The sequence below is a fragment of the Gossypium arboreum genome, chromosome 9, assembly GCF_025698485.1.
Source record: "Gossypium arboreum isolate Shixiya-1 chromosome 9, ASM2569848v2, whole genome shotgun sequence".
NCBI lineage: Eukaryota > Viridiplantae > Streptophyta > Magnoliopsida > Malvales > Malvaceae > Gossypium > Gossypium arboreum.
This window is the reverse complement of record NC_069078.1, coordinates 9,008,097-9,020,005: the sequence shown is the minus strand read 5'-3', so window position 1 is coordinate 9,020,005 and position 11,909 is coordinate 9,008,097. Positions and strand designations below refer to the sequence as shown.

The following is an 11,909-nucleotide window of genomic DNA, read 5'->3' as shown; positions in this document are numbered from 1 at the left end:
TGTTTTAATAATAAATTTTAACAATAATAATTTTAAATTAAGTAATATTGTTAATATCTTATTGAAAATATTTATATTAACATTAAATAATAAATATTTAATAGTATAAAATATGAATATTTGTTTAAACCATACTTAGGTTCATTTATTTTTTCAACTCTAATGTGTCATTAACCACGGTTACAAATGTAATATATGTAATTTAAATTAAATTTTAATTAGGTATTTTTATTATTAAGTTTGTATGCAATATTAATTATTATAAAATAAGTCCTTTTGTTACTATAATATTTTGTAAAAGTGTATATATATGTTGCATTTCTCATTATGAAAAATTTTTAAAAATATTTTGAAGAAAAATTTACTAAACAACAAAAAATATTTTATACAGAATCATATAAAATACAGAAAAAAATTCATTTTTGAAAAGTTATTTTAATAAAACAAACATAGCTTAAGTGTAAATTAGTCATATTGCGCAATGATAATGACTTGCTTAAATTATTTTTCAAACCATCTTGAGCTTCTTCCTCTGCTTTTTGACAACAGAAATAACTTATGGATTGAACATCTATCTGTTCGTACTTCTAGAAAACCAAAATTTAATAGGTAGGGACATTTTTTTCCTAATAAGGAAACCTAACATCAAAAACAAAAACTTTGACTTTTTTAAGTTTGCAACATTTGGGACCTCAAATTTATGGACCTTAACAACCTAAACCAATGTCACCTTGTTTCATGAAAAGATGCATATCTTTTAGACTTTTGATGGAGAACTAATGTCATTTTTTGCTTTTGATTGGTTTTAATGTACCATATTTACAAGAATTGAAACAAGTTGGGAATGTGGTTTTAGTGTTGTAAGCAATGTTATAAAAATCTGGTCATATCGTAAATTAAATTAGTTGAATTTATAATTAGTAGTTCATTTGATCTAACGTAGATCATTTAATAAAAACTCCATCAAAGTGATACATTTTAAAATTTTCTTATAGGTTTTTTTATTAAAAAATTATCTGTACTTCTATTTAAGAACTCATTAATTGAAACTCAATTCAGTTATGAAATTACTAAAATATATCATTTTTACAAAGCAATAAAAATATTTCAAGGATATTTTTGTTCTTTTATATAGAATCTAAAAAATAGAGAAGATTTTAATGCAAGGAATTATATTTTACCATTTCACAACGCGAATTTTGTTACATTTAGTATGAAAAGAATATTTAAATTGTTTTGACTTCTAATCATATTTTTAAAGCGTTGGTTGAATGAGCATTGAATGAATCTAGTTTTCCCTTGAAGCTAAAGAGAAAATGACCATAAAATTTAGCTATAAGAGTAAGAAAGCTTTACTCATACAAATGCAGCTAAGAAACATGGTGAATGACTTTTAATATCATATTAGACGATCGTATCCTAAAAGCTAGCTATTAAGCAAATATAAACCTAAAGAAAATCCCAAAGTGGAAAACAGAAACATAGTATTAAAAGTGAAAACTAGAACTTGGGATTTAACTTTCAGCATAGCAACTTCTAAGTGTTCTTGACATAAGATTTGCAAGTTTCTTGTTTGATAATTCAAAGCAATTAGGGAAAACAAAATCTGATGAATTCCCTGAAATCTTGTTTCTTGGAATCCCGATTTCATCGGCCAACTTCTCGGCTTCATCCTCGCACTGAATGACTCGATCGAAGCAAATGTACCTTCCAAATGCTGTCGTTGTTTTCATTGCCTCGAACACCGATACATGTGCCTCAGCCAATCTTCTTACATCAGCAGTAGCCAATAAACCATTTGCATACATTTCTTGAGCTCCTGAGTTTTAATTTTTTCTCATAAATTAACTGATATGATTAGGCATTATCAAGAATGGTTTAAGTTTTGAAAAAAATACCTTTAAGATAAGCTATTGTTGCTGTTGGATTTCTATAGGAGAATTCATGGCCTGTAATGAGCCCTGGACAAATAGTAGTCAAATTTAAGCTCATTTCTTCAGCTATTTTCCATGCAACTTTCTCAGCCTTCAGCTTCCCCAATGCATACCAAAGCTATCATATCCCAAACTTGAGTATGAGTGTTTGATATAAATATTTTTTCATATATTTAGAGTGTTCTCAAAGGGTCATATCCCCATACCATATTTGGGTATGTGTCGGATAAGGCTATCGAACACGAATATTTGTAAAAAAAAAAAAAAAAAATCAAAAGTATGGATTCATACCTTTTTATCCACGCAAAGTGATTCATTGCTCCAACAGTTATGGTTAACCAAAGGGGGGAGTTCATATTGGGAGTTATCTCTCCAAATGCAGGCCAAAAGCGAAGAAGTGAGCACACAGTGCTTGACAGATGGTGTTCTTGCACATGCTTTCATCACATTTTCACTGGCTTTTCCTTCCATTTCAGCCATGGATTTCTAACAAAACATAGAAAGAAAAAGTTAAAAAAAAAAACAACATATCTTAGTTAAAGAATAGCTAATAACTTGATTTGGTAATGGTGGACTTTTAAAGATGACAAAATTTCAAAAAGTAAAGTAAGCTTCAATGTGTATCCTAGAAAATATCACAAAACTTTTTAATGTTTTGTTGATTTTACTTTTCATATTTAATTTTAAGCATATTCATATCAAAATACATACTCGTATCAGTGATTGTGTCCATTAAGATTTTTGTAGGCCAATCTATGATGAAGTCCTCAAGCCATATCTTTTTCTATGATGGCAAAAATTCATTCTTAAAATTTAGATTCTTTTTTTTTCAGTTTTACATTTTTCATCCCTTTTCCTTTACTTCTCATCACCAAAACTTTTCAATCTACCCCATGAAACACAATGAAGAGAGACAACTAAAAACTTGGCAATGTTGCAACGATTAGTCCTTTTTTTCCCCCTAAAGTTCCCTTAGAGTTCTTCCACAGATTCATTCATAATTTCATATAATCAGTGAAGAAATGTAAGACAAATGATATAAAACTCACAGAATAACCAGAGAGGCCGGCAGGGTCAGCGAAAGAAGAGGTGTGAAATACCCCACAACACCCATCAAAGGCCTCCATTAGCCCCTGGATTTCATTTGGTTTAGCCATTACCACAGCTATTTTGCTCTTACAACCCATCATCTCCCCTGAAATCTCCATTTCCCTCAGCTTCTCTACATCTTCTGCAAATCATTTTTGAAATCAAACCAAGAAACCCATTTCAAAATCATTCAATTTAATAGCAATATAAACAGAGAATCTAACAAGTTTTTTTTTTGTTTTTATTTTTTTTCTATTTTTGATACCTTGGTTAGCAACAAGGACTCGAACAAAGTATCCATGGAGCAAGAGATGATTAACTAAAGCAAACCCAAAGAAAGAAACACCACTGGTAACACAAACAAGCTTGTCTTGAAGATCAACAATGGAAGAATGCGAGGTCAGGCCTTTGAATTCTCCATTGTCTTTTCTTCTTTCCATGGCAGCTAAAGCAACAAGAGTCTTGAACTCCCTTGTTTCATAATCTTCATCATGTGTCCTTGCAATTCCCATTTTCTGTAGAAGTTTTAAAACTCTGGGTTATACTTTGATCCTTGGTTTAGTAATTGCTGAAATGGATTGAGGTTATTTGAGGGTGAAAAAAAGAGAGGGGGAGTTTGGTGGGGATCTCGAAAGCAAAGCTTTGGAATGAAAGTAGAACCATGCAAAAGGTGTGGGCTGCGGAAAGAGTGTCAACAGAACTGGTAGAATATGATGACTTGGGCTGATTTAGCTTGGCTTAAATATTACGATAGACGGCAGCAAAAATTAAAAATAAGGGTAAACTACATCATTAATGTAAATTTTGGTTTTAGTGGCTTAATTAAAAAAGTTATAATTTGGTCACTGAATTATTCAAAAATTTTTAATTAAGTCACTGAACTATTCAAAAATTTGTCTTTTAAGTAACAAGTCTATTAAGTTTTTTATAAAAAAGAGATTTGTTAACGTGTTCTAAGCGACGATTCAATGATCAATATGATGGATCAATACGCATTTACGAGTAGAAAAATATATTTTAGATTCAAGTAGATCTGACAGTTTGTGCCAGATATCTGAAAAAGAACTTTTTGAATTTTAGTTCGCAGATTTATGATGTCCACAACTGTTTCATTAGAAAAAAAATAAACTGTAGAAGAAAAAGGGAAAGAGAGTTTTCAATTGGTGTAGGTAGTGTAAACGAAAAAAGTCATATAATATCTATTTTAAATTTTTAATTATTTAATGACTTAAATTAAAATTTCGAATAATTTAATAATTAAATTGTAATTTTTTAATTAAGTGATCAAAACAATAATTTATTTATAATTTAATTAACAGTAATTTACCTTAAAAAAAGGTACGGGTTTATTTTTTTTTAAATGCTTTTGGTCATAGAACGTAAAACAATGAGTAAGCTGACCCGAGGTGTACAACAAACAACAAAAAATCAAAAGCATCGTGAAAAATCAGAAAAATCCAAAGAACATTTGCACATCGGTTTCCCTCAAACATGTAGTTGACGAGTCGATGCTCCACTCCCTCAAAAACAGTCCCGCAAACATGGAGGAGTTAACACTAAATGATTTCTAATATTATGATTAATCATACTAATTATCGAAGTAGAATCATCAAGTTCTATTTCAACCTCATTGATGTTAGTCTCAGTACATCCTTAAAATCTCAAAACGTTTCCTATACACTTGCGGTGAAAAAATAAGATTGAATAAAATTCGAATGGATTAAAAATATTGATTTTTTTTTTTCGAATTTTAAGTTAATTGAAATGAGTTGTTTGATTTTTTTCAAATCAACTCGAATAATAAATTGATATAAATATCCCTTGAGTCCTTGAAAATTTTAAAACTGTACAAATTGACCCTTTAAAAAATTACCAAAAAAAATTATTTCTTCAATATTTTTCCAAAATTTTATAATTATATATTAAAATTATAAAAATTACTAAAAATCTTATATATATATATATAAATGCTAAATTATACATATTTAAATTCCAAAATGATAAATTTGAGGCTTAAACAAGTAAATTATCAAATTAAGTTTTTCATACTAATTATCTTGTTTTTTTTCTTTTATTTTGTTGTAAAGAGTTTTCAAATATAAGTGGTACTTATATTCTTTAACTTGGAATTTAGTCATATTGTGAACAAAATTTTACTATGATCAGTTTATTTATTTTATTTAAGTTGAACAAATTTATTCGCATTGGCATCAATCACATTTCACTCGAATCAATTCGAAAAAAAATTAAAATCAAGTTAGCATGAAACAATAGGACTTGTCAACTCGACTAACATGAAATTTTTTTAATCGATTCAATTGTATGCCCACCCCTAGAAAGGGATATAAAGATAAGACTCCACGATCTAGTTTCATGTGGTCCCTTATAACAACTCCAGCTCTTACTATCTCTAGATTTACATATGTAGCTCCATCAAAGTTGATTTTAGCCCATTGTAATGGTGGAGGTTTCTAGGTTATCACAATGCGATTTGGAGACCATAGAATTATTCAGCTCTCTCAATAGCAAGCCTTATGGGGATTTTATCTCATAGTTATTCTTGAAAGCTTTGCTCTTCTTATAGAGCAAAAGTTTTCTAAGTAGAAAGGGAAACATAACTCTACATGGGATTCTATGTTTACGCAACCATAAATTAAAAGTGGTGTTGGCTTAAATCTACTCAAACTAGTCATGTTGTTTATACTTGAAACATGCTCATTAAGCTTGATTTTATTCCATCCATGTTTACTTGCTAAGTAATAAAGAAACAAGTGTTCTACTCTATTTTCACCATTCAAACACTTGAGGGCACATTGGCACCAGTTGGAGATCTCTTCTAACTAAAGGTGCCATTGTAAGTAAAGCTCTTTGAGCACATTGCCACAAAAATATCTTCAGTTTTGAGGGTATGCCTAGTTTTCATATGAGGCTCCAAGTATTGCTAGTCACTATTGCATTGCGCCTCTCTACCACCATGCAATTATCCTATTCTAAGGTGAATTGTACGTTATTTGACATATAACCCCTGTATGTATGTTACGATATTCTTGCTTAGTCCCTCTTTTGTTATTAAGTTGTGTTATGTTGTATAGTTTACCTATATTGGCGAATAGATAATGGGAAGTCCATGATGAGGGGGAAAACCTGTATGTTGCTGATTTATGTACGAACATATAAGAACCATAAGGAAAAAAAAGCGTAAGGAAAGTAAATAAAGCATGAAAAACAAGATGAACCTTTATAAATTCAATTAGAACATAGAAAAGAGAGGCAAGAACAATCATAAGTTAGAATTTAATTTTGTTCCTCAACTGGTGAAGCAAAGATGATGGCATCCTCCATATTCTCTTTTCCCCCTTAAGTAGGCTCTTCGATATAAGTAAACCTCGGGTTCTTGGGGAAGGAAGAGTTTTCCTAATTTCCTCTATTTCTTTTGGAACTCTTTCCACTCCACGCCCGAAGGACAAAGAATGACAATGTCGAGGTCAGTGTGAGTTTGTGCAGCCAATTAAAATCTATTTGACTTACATCAAAAGGGTCCACTACAACTTGGGTGTGCAACATAAGGTTTGACTTCAAGTTAGGCAGGTAGTTCTTCATGTTAGCATTGGTTTCTACCTTAAAGTTCTCTAGGGCCTCATTGTTCTCTTTCTTAAATTGTTCCAGATCTGCAAGGCATTGTTCCTCTAAAGCCTTCTTTTCAGCCTCTAGTTGGCAGACCCTTTCCCCCATCTCTTTCTCTCTGACTTCTCAGGATTTACCTTTGGTTTACCAGGTGGAGATAGATTCGATGAGCTCCCTATTCTGGCAGACTGTGTCTTCATGAATTTGGCGAAGTAGGCTTTGTGATCCTCACATGAACCTATAGTCTTCTCGAATTCAACCTGTTTAGCCTTATTTTAGTTGCAAGCTTCAATTAAAGCCCAACCAAAGAGTCCACACTCTGCTACCACCATATGAAAAGAACCCATTAATTCCTCCAGAGAAGGTTTTTGTAAGTCTTTCTCCCATTTCTGTCTGACTTTGTAGGGGGAGGGATACCGCCCTATGTTAATACGATTTTTGTGAGGGAAGAAAGTGTTTACCTCGCCAGTTGGAAAAGTTAATTGTAGTGAGTTGAGAAGATAAGCTTGTGGGAAGAAGCGAATTATACCAGAGCTTGGCTCTGCAAGAAGTGGCACAGTAGTGGGAATAAGCAGGTCCATAGGGATGGTGGATTCTGTCTAAGACTCAAGAATTTAAGGGACATCAGGAGAAGCAATTCATTCCAAAGATTTCATTGGTTTTTTTCCTTCTCTATGGTGAATCAGCCTTCCACCGCTACTATCTCTAGTGCCATGGGACCCTTCCTCCACTCAAGGCCTCTTGCGGCCACTATTGCTAGCCCTTACCCTTAAGGCAATAGCTCTTTCACTCTCTCACGAACTGTCTACCATTTCTTCTATGTCCATTTCATGTTTGAAGGAGCTGGAAGAACTGGAGAAATTAGAAGGGTCTGTAGCAACAACAACATTATCAGCTTCACTGATTACTAAAGTAGTACTTTTTTACTTGACTTTATCATCTATTGGTAAAGAGAACCAATGATGGGGATGCATCTTACAGACTATATAGAAAAATTTATTAGGCTCCCTCATCCTCCTTATCAAAACTAAGGCCAAATCATTATCATCCCCGTATAGCCATACCCGATCTGCAAACATTACCCTCCTAAGATCTGCTGGCCGACAACCATTGGGCTCTTCTCTTCCAAACAAAGTTTGAAAATGTTTCCGGTGGTTAGAAGTTTCTCCAACACCAAAGTGCGACCCATCTTTAATCGATTTTATTGCGAATCGTAATCTTAGAATTGAGGAATTGATGCTAATGACATGTAGATTTCTTTGGGATGGACCACTTTATTGGGAAATCTAGATCACCCTCAAGCTTCCTCCTCACTTGAATATACTTGTTGCGATTGAGGTGGAGATTTAAAGCCCAATTCTTGAAATTGGGTTCGCGACCCATGAAGATACTGAAGTATACCATCCCTGTTGAAGCCCCTCGAGTGATGACTTTAAACCAATAAAAATGTTGGAAGACGTTGAGCATGGGTGGCTTTGCCCGAATACAACAATCTATAAAGTAGGCCACTAACGTCCACCATGATAGGCCAACAAGTTGCCCCGGTTCAATTTCATACTTGTTTAGTACTATGCCGAATAAAGGATGCAAGAGGAGATGAAAGCCAACCTTTAACAAATAGAGAGGTTGTATGAAACCTCTTTCTGTATCGCTTAATCATCTTTCTCCCTTGGATAGTTTTAAAGTCGTATGCAAAGTTTGGTAGATGAATCCCCTGAATGACTAGGTGCTGCACTATTTCTTCCTAGGTCGCCGGGAAAAGATAGGCAAGTGCTTTTGTTGGAGTGCTCGCTTCACGATTTCGAGGCTCCTCACCACCTTCATTAGTTAAATGACTCCTACGAGTCTGATTGCTCCGACCGTTGTGACCCTTTACATTACCTCCCAAACATATCCTAGCCCTAACCAATTTAACTGTAGTATTCAATGAAAGGAAAAAAAATGAAGAATAGAGGGTTACCTTTGTAATATATTTAATGGAAAGAAAGCATAAGATATAATTCAACTATAGGAATGGAAGGGAGTAGAAGAACACAAAAAGATGAAGAAGAGATTAGGGATTTCAAAAGTTATACAAGAGAGAAATTTTGGGAATAAAAGAAAATGGGATAAGTAATGATTTCACTTCCCTAAATTAAGTAAAACATGACAAAACATATACATTTCTCGTAAACAAGCTCATTAAGTGTAATGAGAAGCCTAATTTGACACGTCAGATTACAAAAGATCAGAAAACTTCTTTTTTGGTTGCCATACCCAAGTCAATTTGTATGTTGCTAACTAGTACGGTGGCTCCCAAATATAAGATCTGACAAATAGATGTCAAAACAATATTTGAACAACTATCTTGAAGAAAGCATCTATATGATGCAACCCATAGGATATATAGCTAAAGGGAACGAGCATAAAGTTTGCAAAATTCTTAGATCTATAAATGGACTTAAGCAAGCATATTGCTCATGGAATCAAAGATTTGATCAATCGATCAAGACTTTTGAATTTGAGCAAAACGTAGATGAATCTTATGTTTATAAATGTTTAGGGGATGAAAAGATGGTCTTTCTCATTCTATTTATCAATGACATTCTACTTATTAAGAATGATGTAGGGACATTGTCATTGGTTAAATTATGGTTAACTTAATAGTTTAACATGAAGGACTTGGGAGAAACTAATATTGTTCTAGGCATTAGAATCCTAAGGGATTAAAAAAATGATAGCACTATCTCATGCTTCAAACATAGAAAAGATATTGGAGCGTTATACAATAACCAATTCAAAGAAAGGAAATCAACCCTCCTTATCGGGATTTTATCTCTCTTTTGAGGACTATCCTAATACAATAGAAGAAAGAGAGAATATGAAAAAGATTCCTTATTCTTCAGGAGTAGGAAGTCTCATGTATGTTATTTATGCACACACCCAGGTATTTGTTTTGTAGTGGGATTAGTAAGTCAATATTAGATGAATCCAGGACCAAGACATTGGCAAGCAGTTAAGCATATACTCAAGTATTTATGGAGAACAACAAATTATATGTTTTTTTTATTTTGGAGGAGATCTTACTCTTATTGAATATACTGGTTCTAACTTCCAAATGTGTCGAGATTACAGGAAATCGACATCGGGCTATATTTTTATCCTAGACAGCAGGTCTATAGCGTGAATAATTGTCAAGTAAGGTTACAATGCTAAATTCACTATGGAGAGTCAAATACTATAACAGTGTAGATACATCTAAAGCTCAAATAAGCCACATAAGAACAAGATATGTTGATACAAAGTATCATAATGAAGATGGTAGTGTTTAACGGAATAGTGGATGTAGTCAAAGATCGTATATGAGGAAAAACCCTGGTGATTTGTTTTTCCAAGACTCTACTAGCTAGAGAGCTCTTTGGAAAATATATGGAGGGGCAAGTAGAAGAAAATGTTGCTCGCTGGTTGTCTAATGTTCAACTAATATTAAGCGGTATTACGTGGTCATATCATAATACAAAAAGATAACTTATATTAGAAGACGAAGCTACACATGTCCTTAGTCTAATCAGAAATGAGCAAACCGATTGAAAGACTAATATGTCGTCTATCAAGTCCAATTGGGGAGATGCTTTGTCTTGGGCATTGGAGCAGATGATTTCCAAAAGATAGAGACATAGATGTGACTGACTGGACTGACAGAACATCAGATAGGACCCAAGATGAATAGATCCTAAATCTGTTTATGGATTTATTTAGTTGTGGCATTCATAGAGTATCATACCTAAATCCTGAGTGGATGACAAATTATGTATGCACGACTCGTGTACTTTGATGTAAGTAAAAGCCTAAGTTCGAATAGATAAGGAACTTAAAGCTAGTGCATTGGGTGTACAACTTCTACAGTATGTTACATTATTTAAAAAAGTGGAATTCGTAGCCTAAGACATGGGTAAATGATATCCTCTCATTTGGCACTACATGGTTGAGGAAAAGTAAACGTTTCCACGGGTTGTTCTTCTTTGTGATGAAAAACTTGATTACTATTTGATAGTAATTGACTTTACATGAAAGAAGATGTAATGTTTACCATAAGATAAAATAGGATCATTGTGAGAATGGATATTATCCCAAAGAGATTAAGGATATCCTATGAGGGTAACACAATTATTGCAAGGTCATTAGACGAGCACTGAGTAGCTGCTTTCGTAATGGTATGGCGTTAGGGAGGGCTTATTCACGATACTATAATGGAATGACCTCATGACTACATGGGTTTATAATTAATAGGATAAAAGTCAAAACTTAGTTATAAATAATTTGAGCTCTAATTACATATGTCCAATCGGTCCCTCCATTAGCACGTTGAAACCAGAAATAAATTGCATGTTGAATCATAATGAATAGAAATGGAGAAATGGAAAACATTTAGAATTGATTATGGTTTTCTATGAAATAGAGAAATGAAATCATTTGGAAATGAATGTGGTTTTCTCAAAATAGAAATTAAAATGAAAACCGATTCATTTGCAAATATAGATGAATTAGTTAAAACTGATTAGAAGAATGAGTTTATGTTTTTGAGTTATTTTAAAGCCCGAAAATGAAAAATAAATCATTAGATCATAGTGAAAAAGTTGAATTGTAAACTATTAAATATATTTTTCAGAAATTTTACCAGGGATAAAATCGACATAATTTTATTAGGGGTAAAATTGGGATGAGAAAATTAGTTAATAAAGATATATTTAAGTTTATTTTGGGAAATAGAAAAAAGGAGTCAAGTTAGTTCAGATTACAAAGTAATGGGTCAAAAAGTCTAGGAATTACTCGCAATTGGCCTCGATGTGAGAGAGGCCCAAAAACCCCTCATGGAATATGAAGAGAGCGGCAACCCTAGTAGGAATACTAGGGGGTGATGTCCACCCTACTCCTACTCTAAGTAAGAATTTGGTTTTCTAGTTGAAATAAACCTCTACAATTTAACAAGGGTTCTATCTTCCCTCATTATAAATAGATGGCATTGGTAGAATTATTTACACAACTTTAAAAATTGTTATTTTGTCGAAAAGGAGAGAAAATTTATTCTCAACTATTGAATATATTTTTCCAGAATAACAGTTCTATCGATTTTTATTTTAGAATAGATTTTTTCTTTCCACATAAAAGAAAAGAATTTCTAGTTCTATGTCTTGATTCAATTGGTTTGAGCCCACACTCGAGGCAATTTGTGATACAAAAATAGCGGAGAAGATCATTTGGTTGAAAGCTGGAAATGACAAG

At 32.8% G+C, this 11,909-nt stretch overlaps 1 protein-coding gene across 1 annotated transcript; it reads right to left on the bottom strand.

The window, feature by feature from the left end:
* Positions 1-1,292: 1,292 nt before the first annotated feature.
* Positions 1,293-3,732, bottom strand: LOC108488501 (cinnamoyl-CoA reductase-like SNL6). Its single transcript, XM_017792778.2, has 5 exons — positions 3,289-3,732; positions 2,984-3,165; positions 2,226-2,420; positions 1,899-2,052; positions 1,293-1,819 (listed from the first exon to the last, which is right to left on the bottom strand). The coding sequence occupies exons 1-5, from the start codon at positions 3,533-3,535 to the stop codon at positions 1,515-1,517; spliced, it is 1,083 nt and encodes a 360-aa protein (XP_017648267.1). The 5' UTR covers positions 3,536-3,732; the 3' UTR covers positions 1,293-1,514.
* Between the last annotated feature and the right edge of the window lie 8,177 nt (positions 3,733-11,909).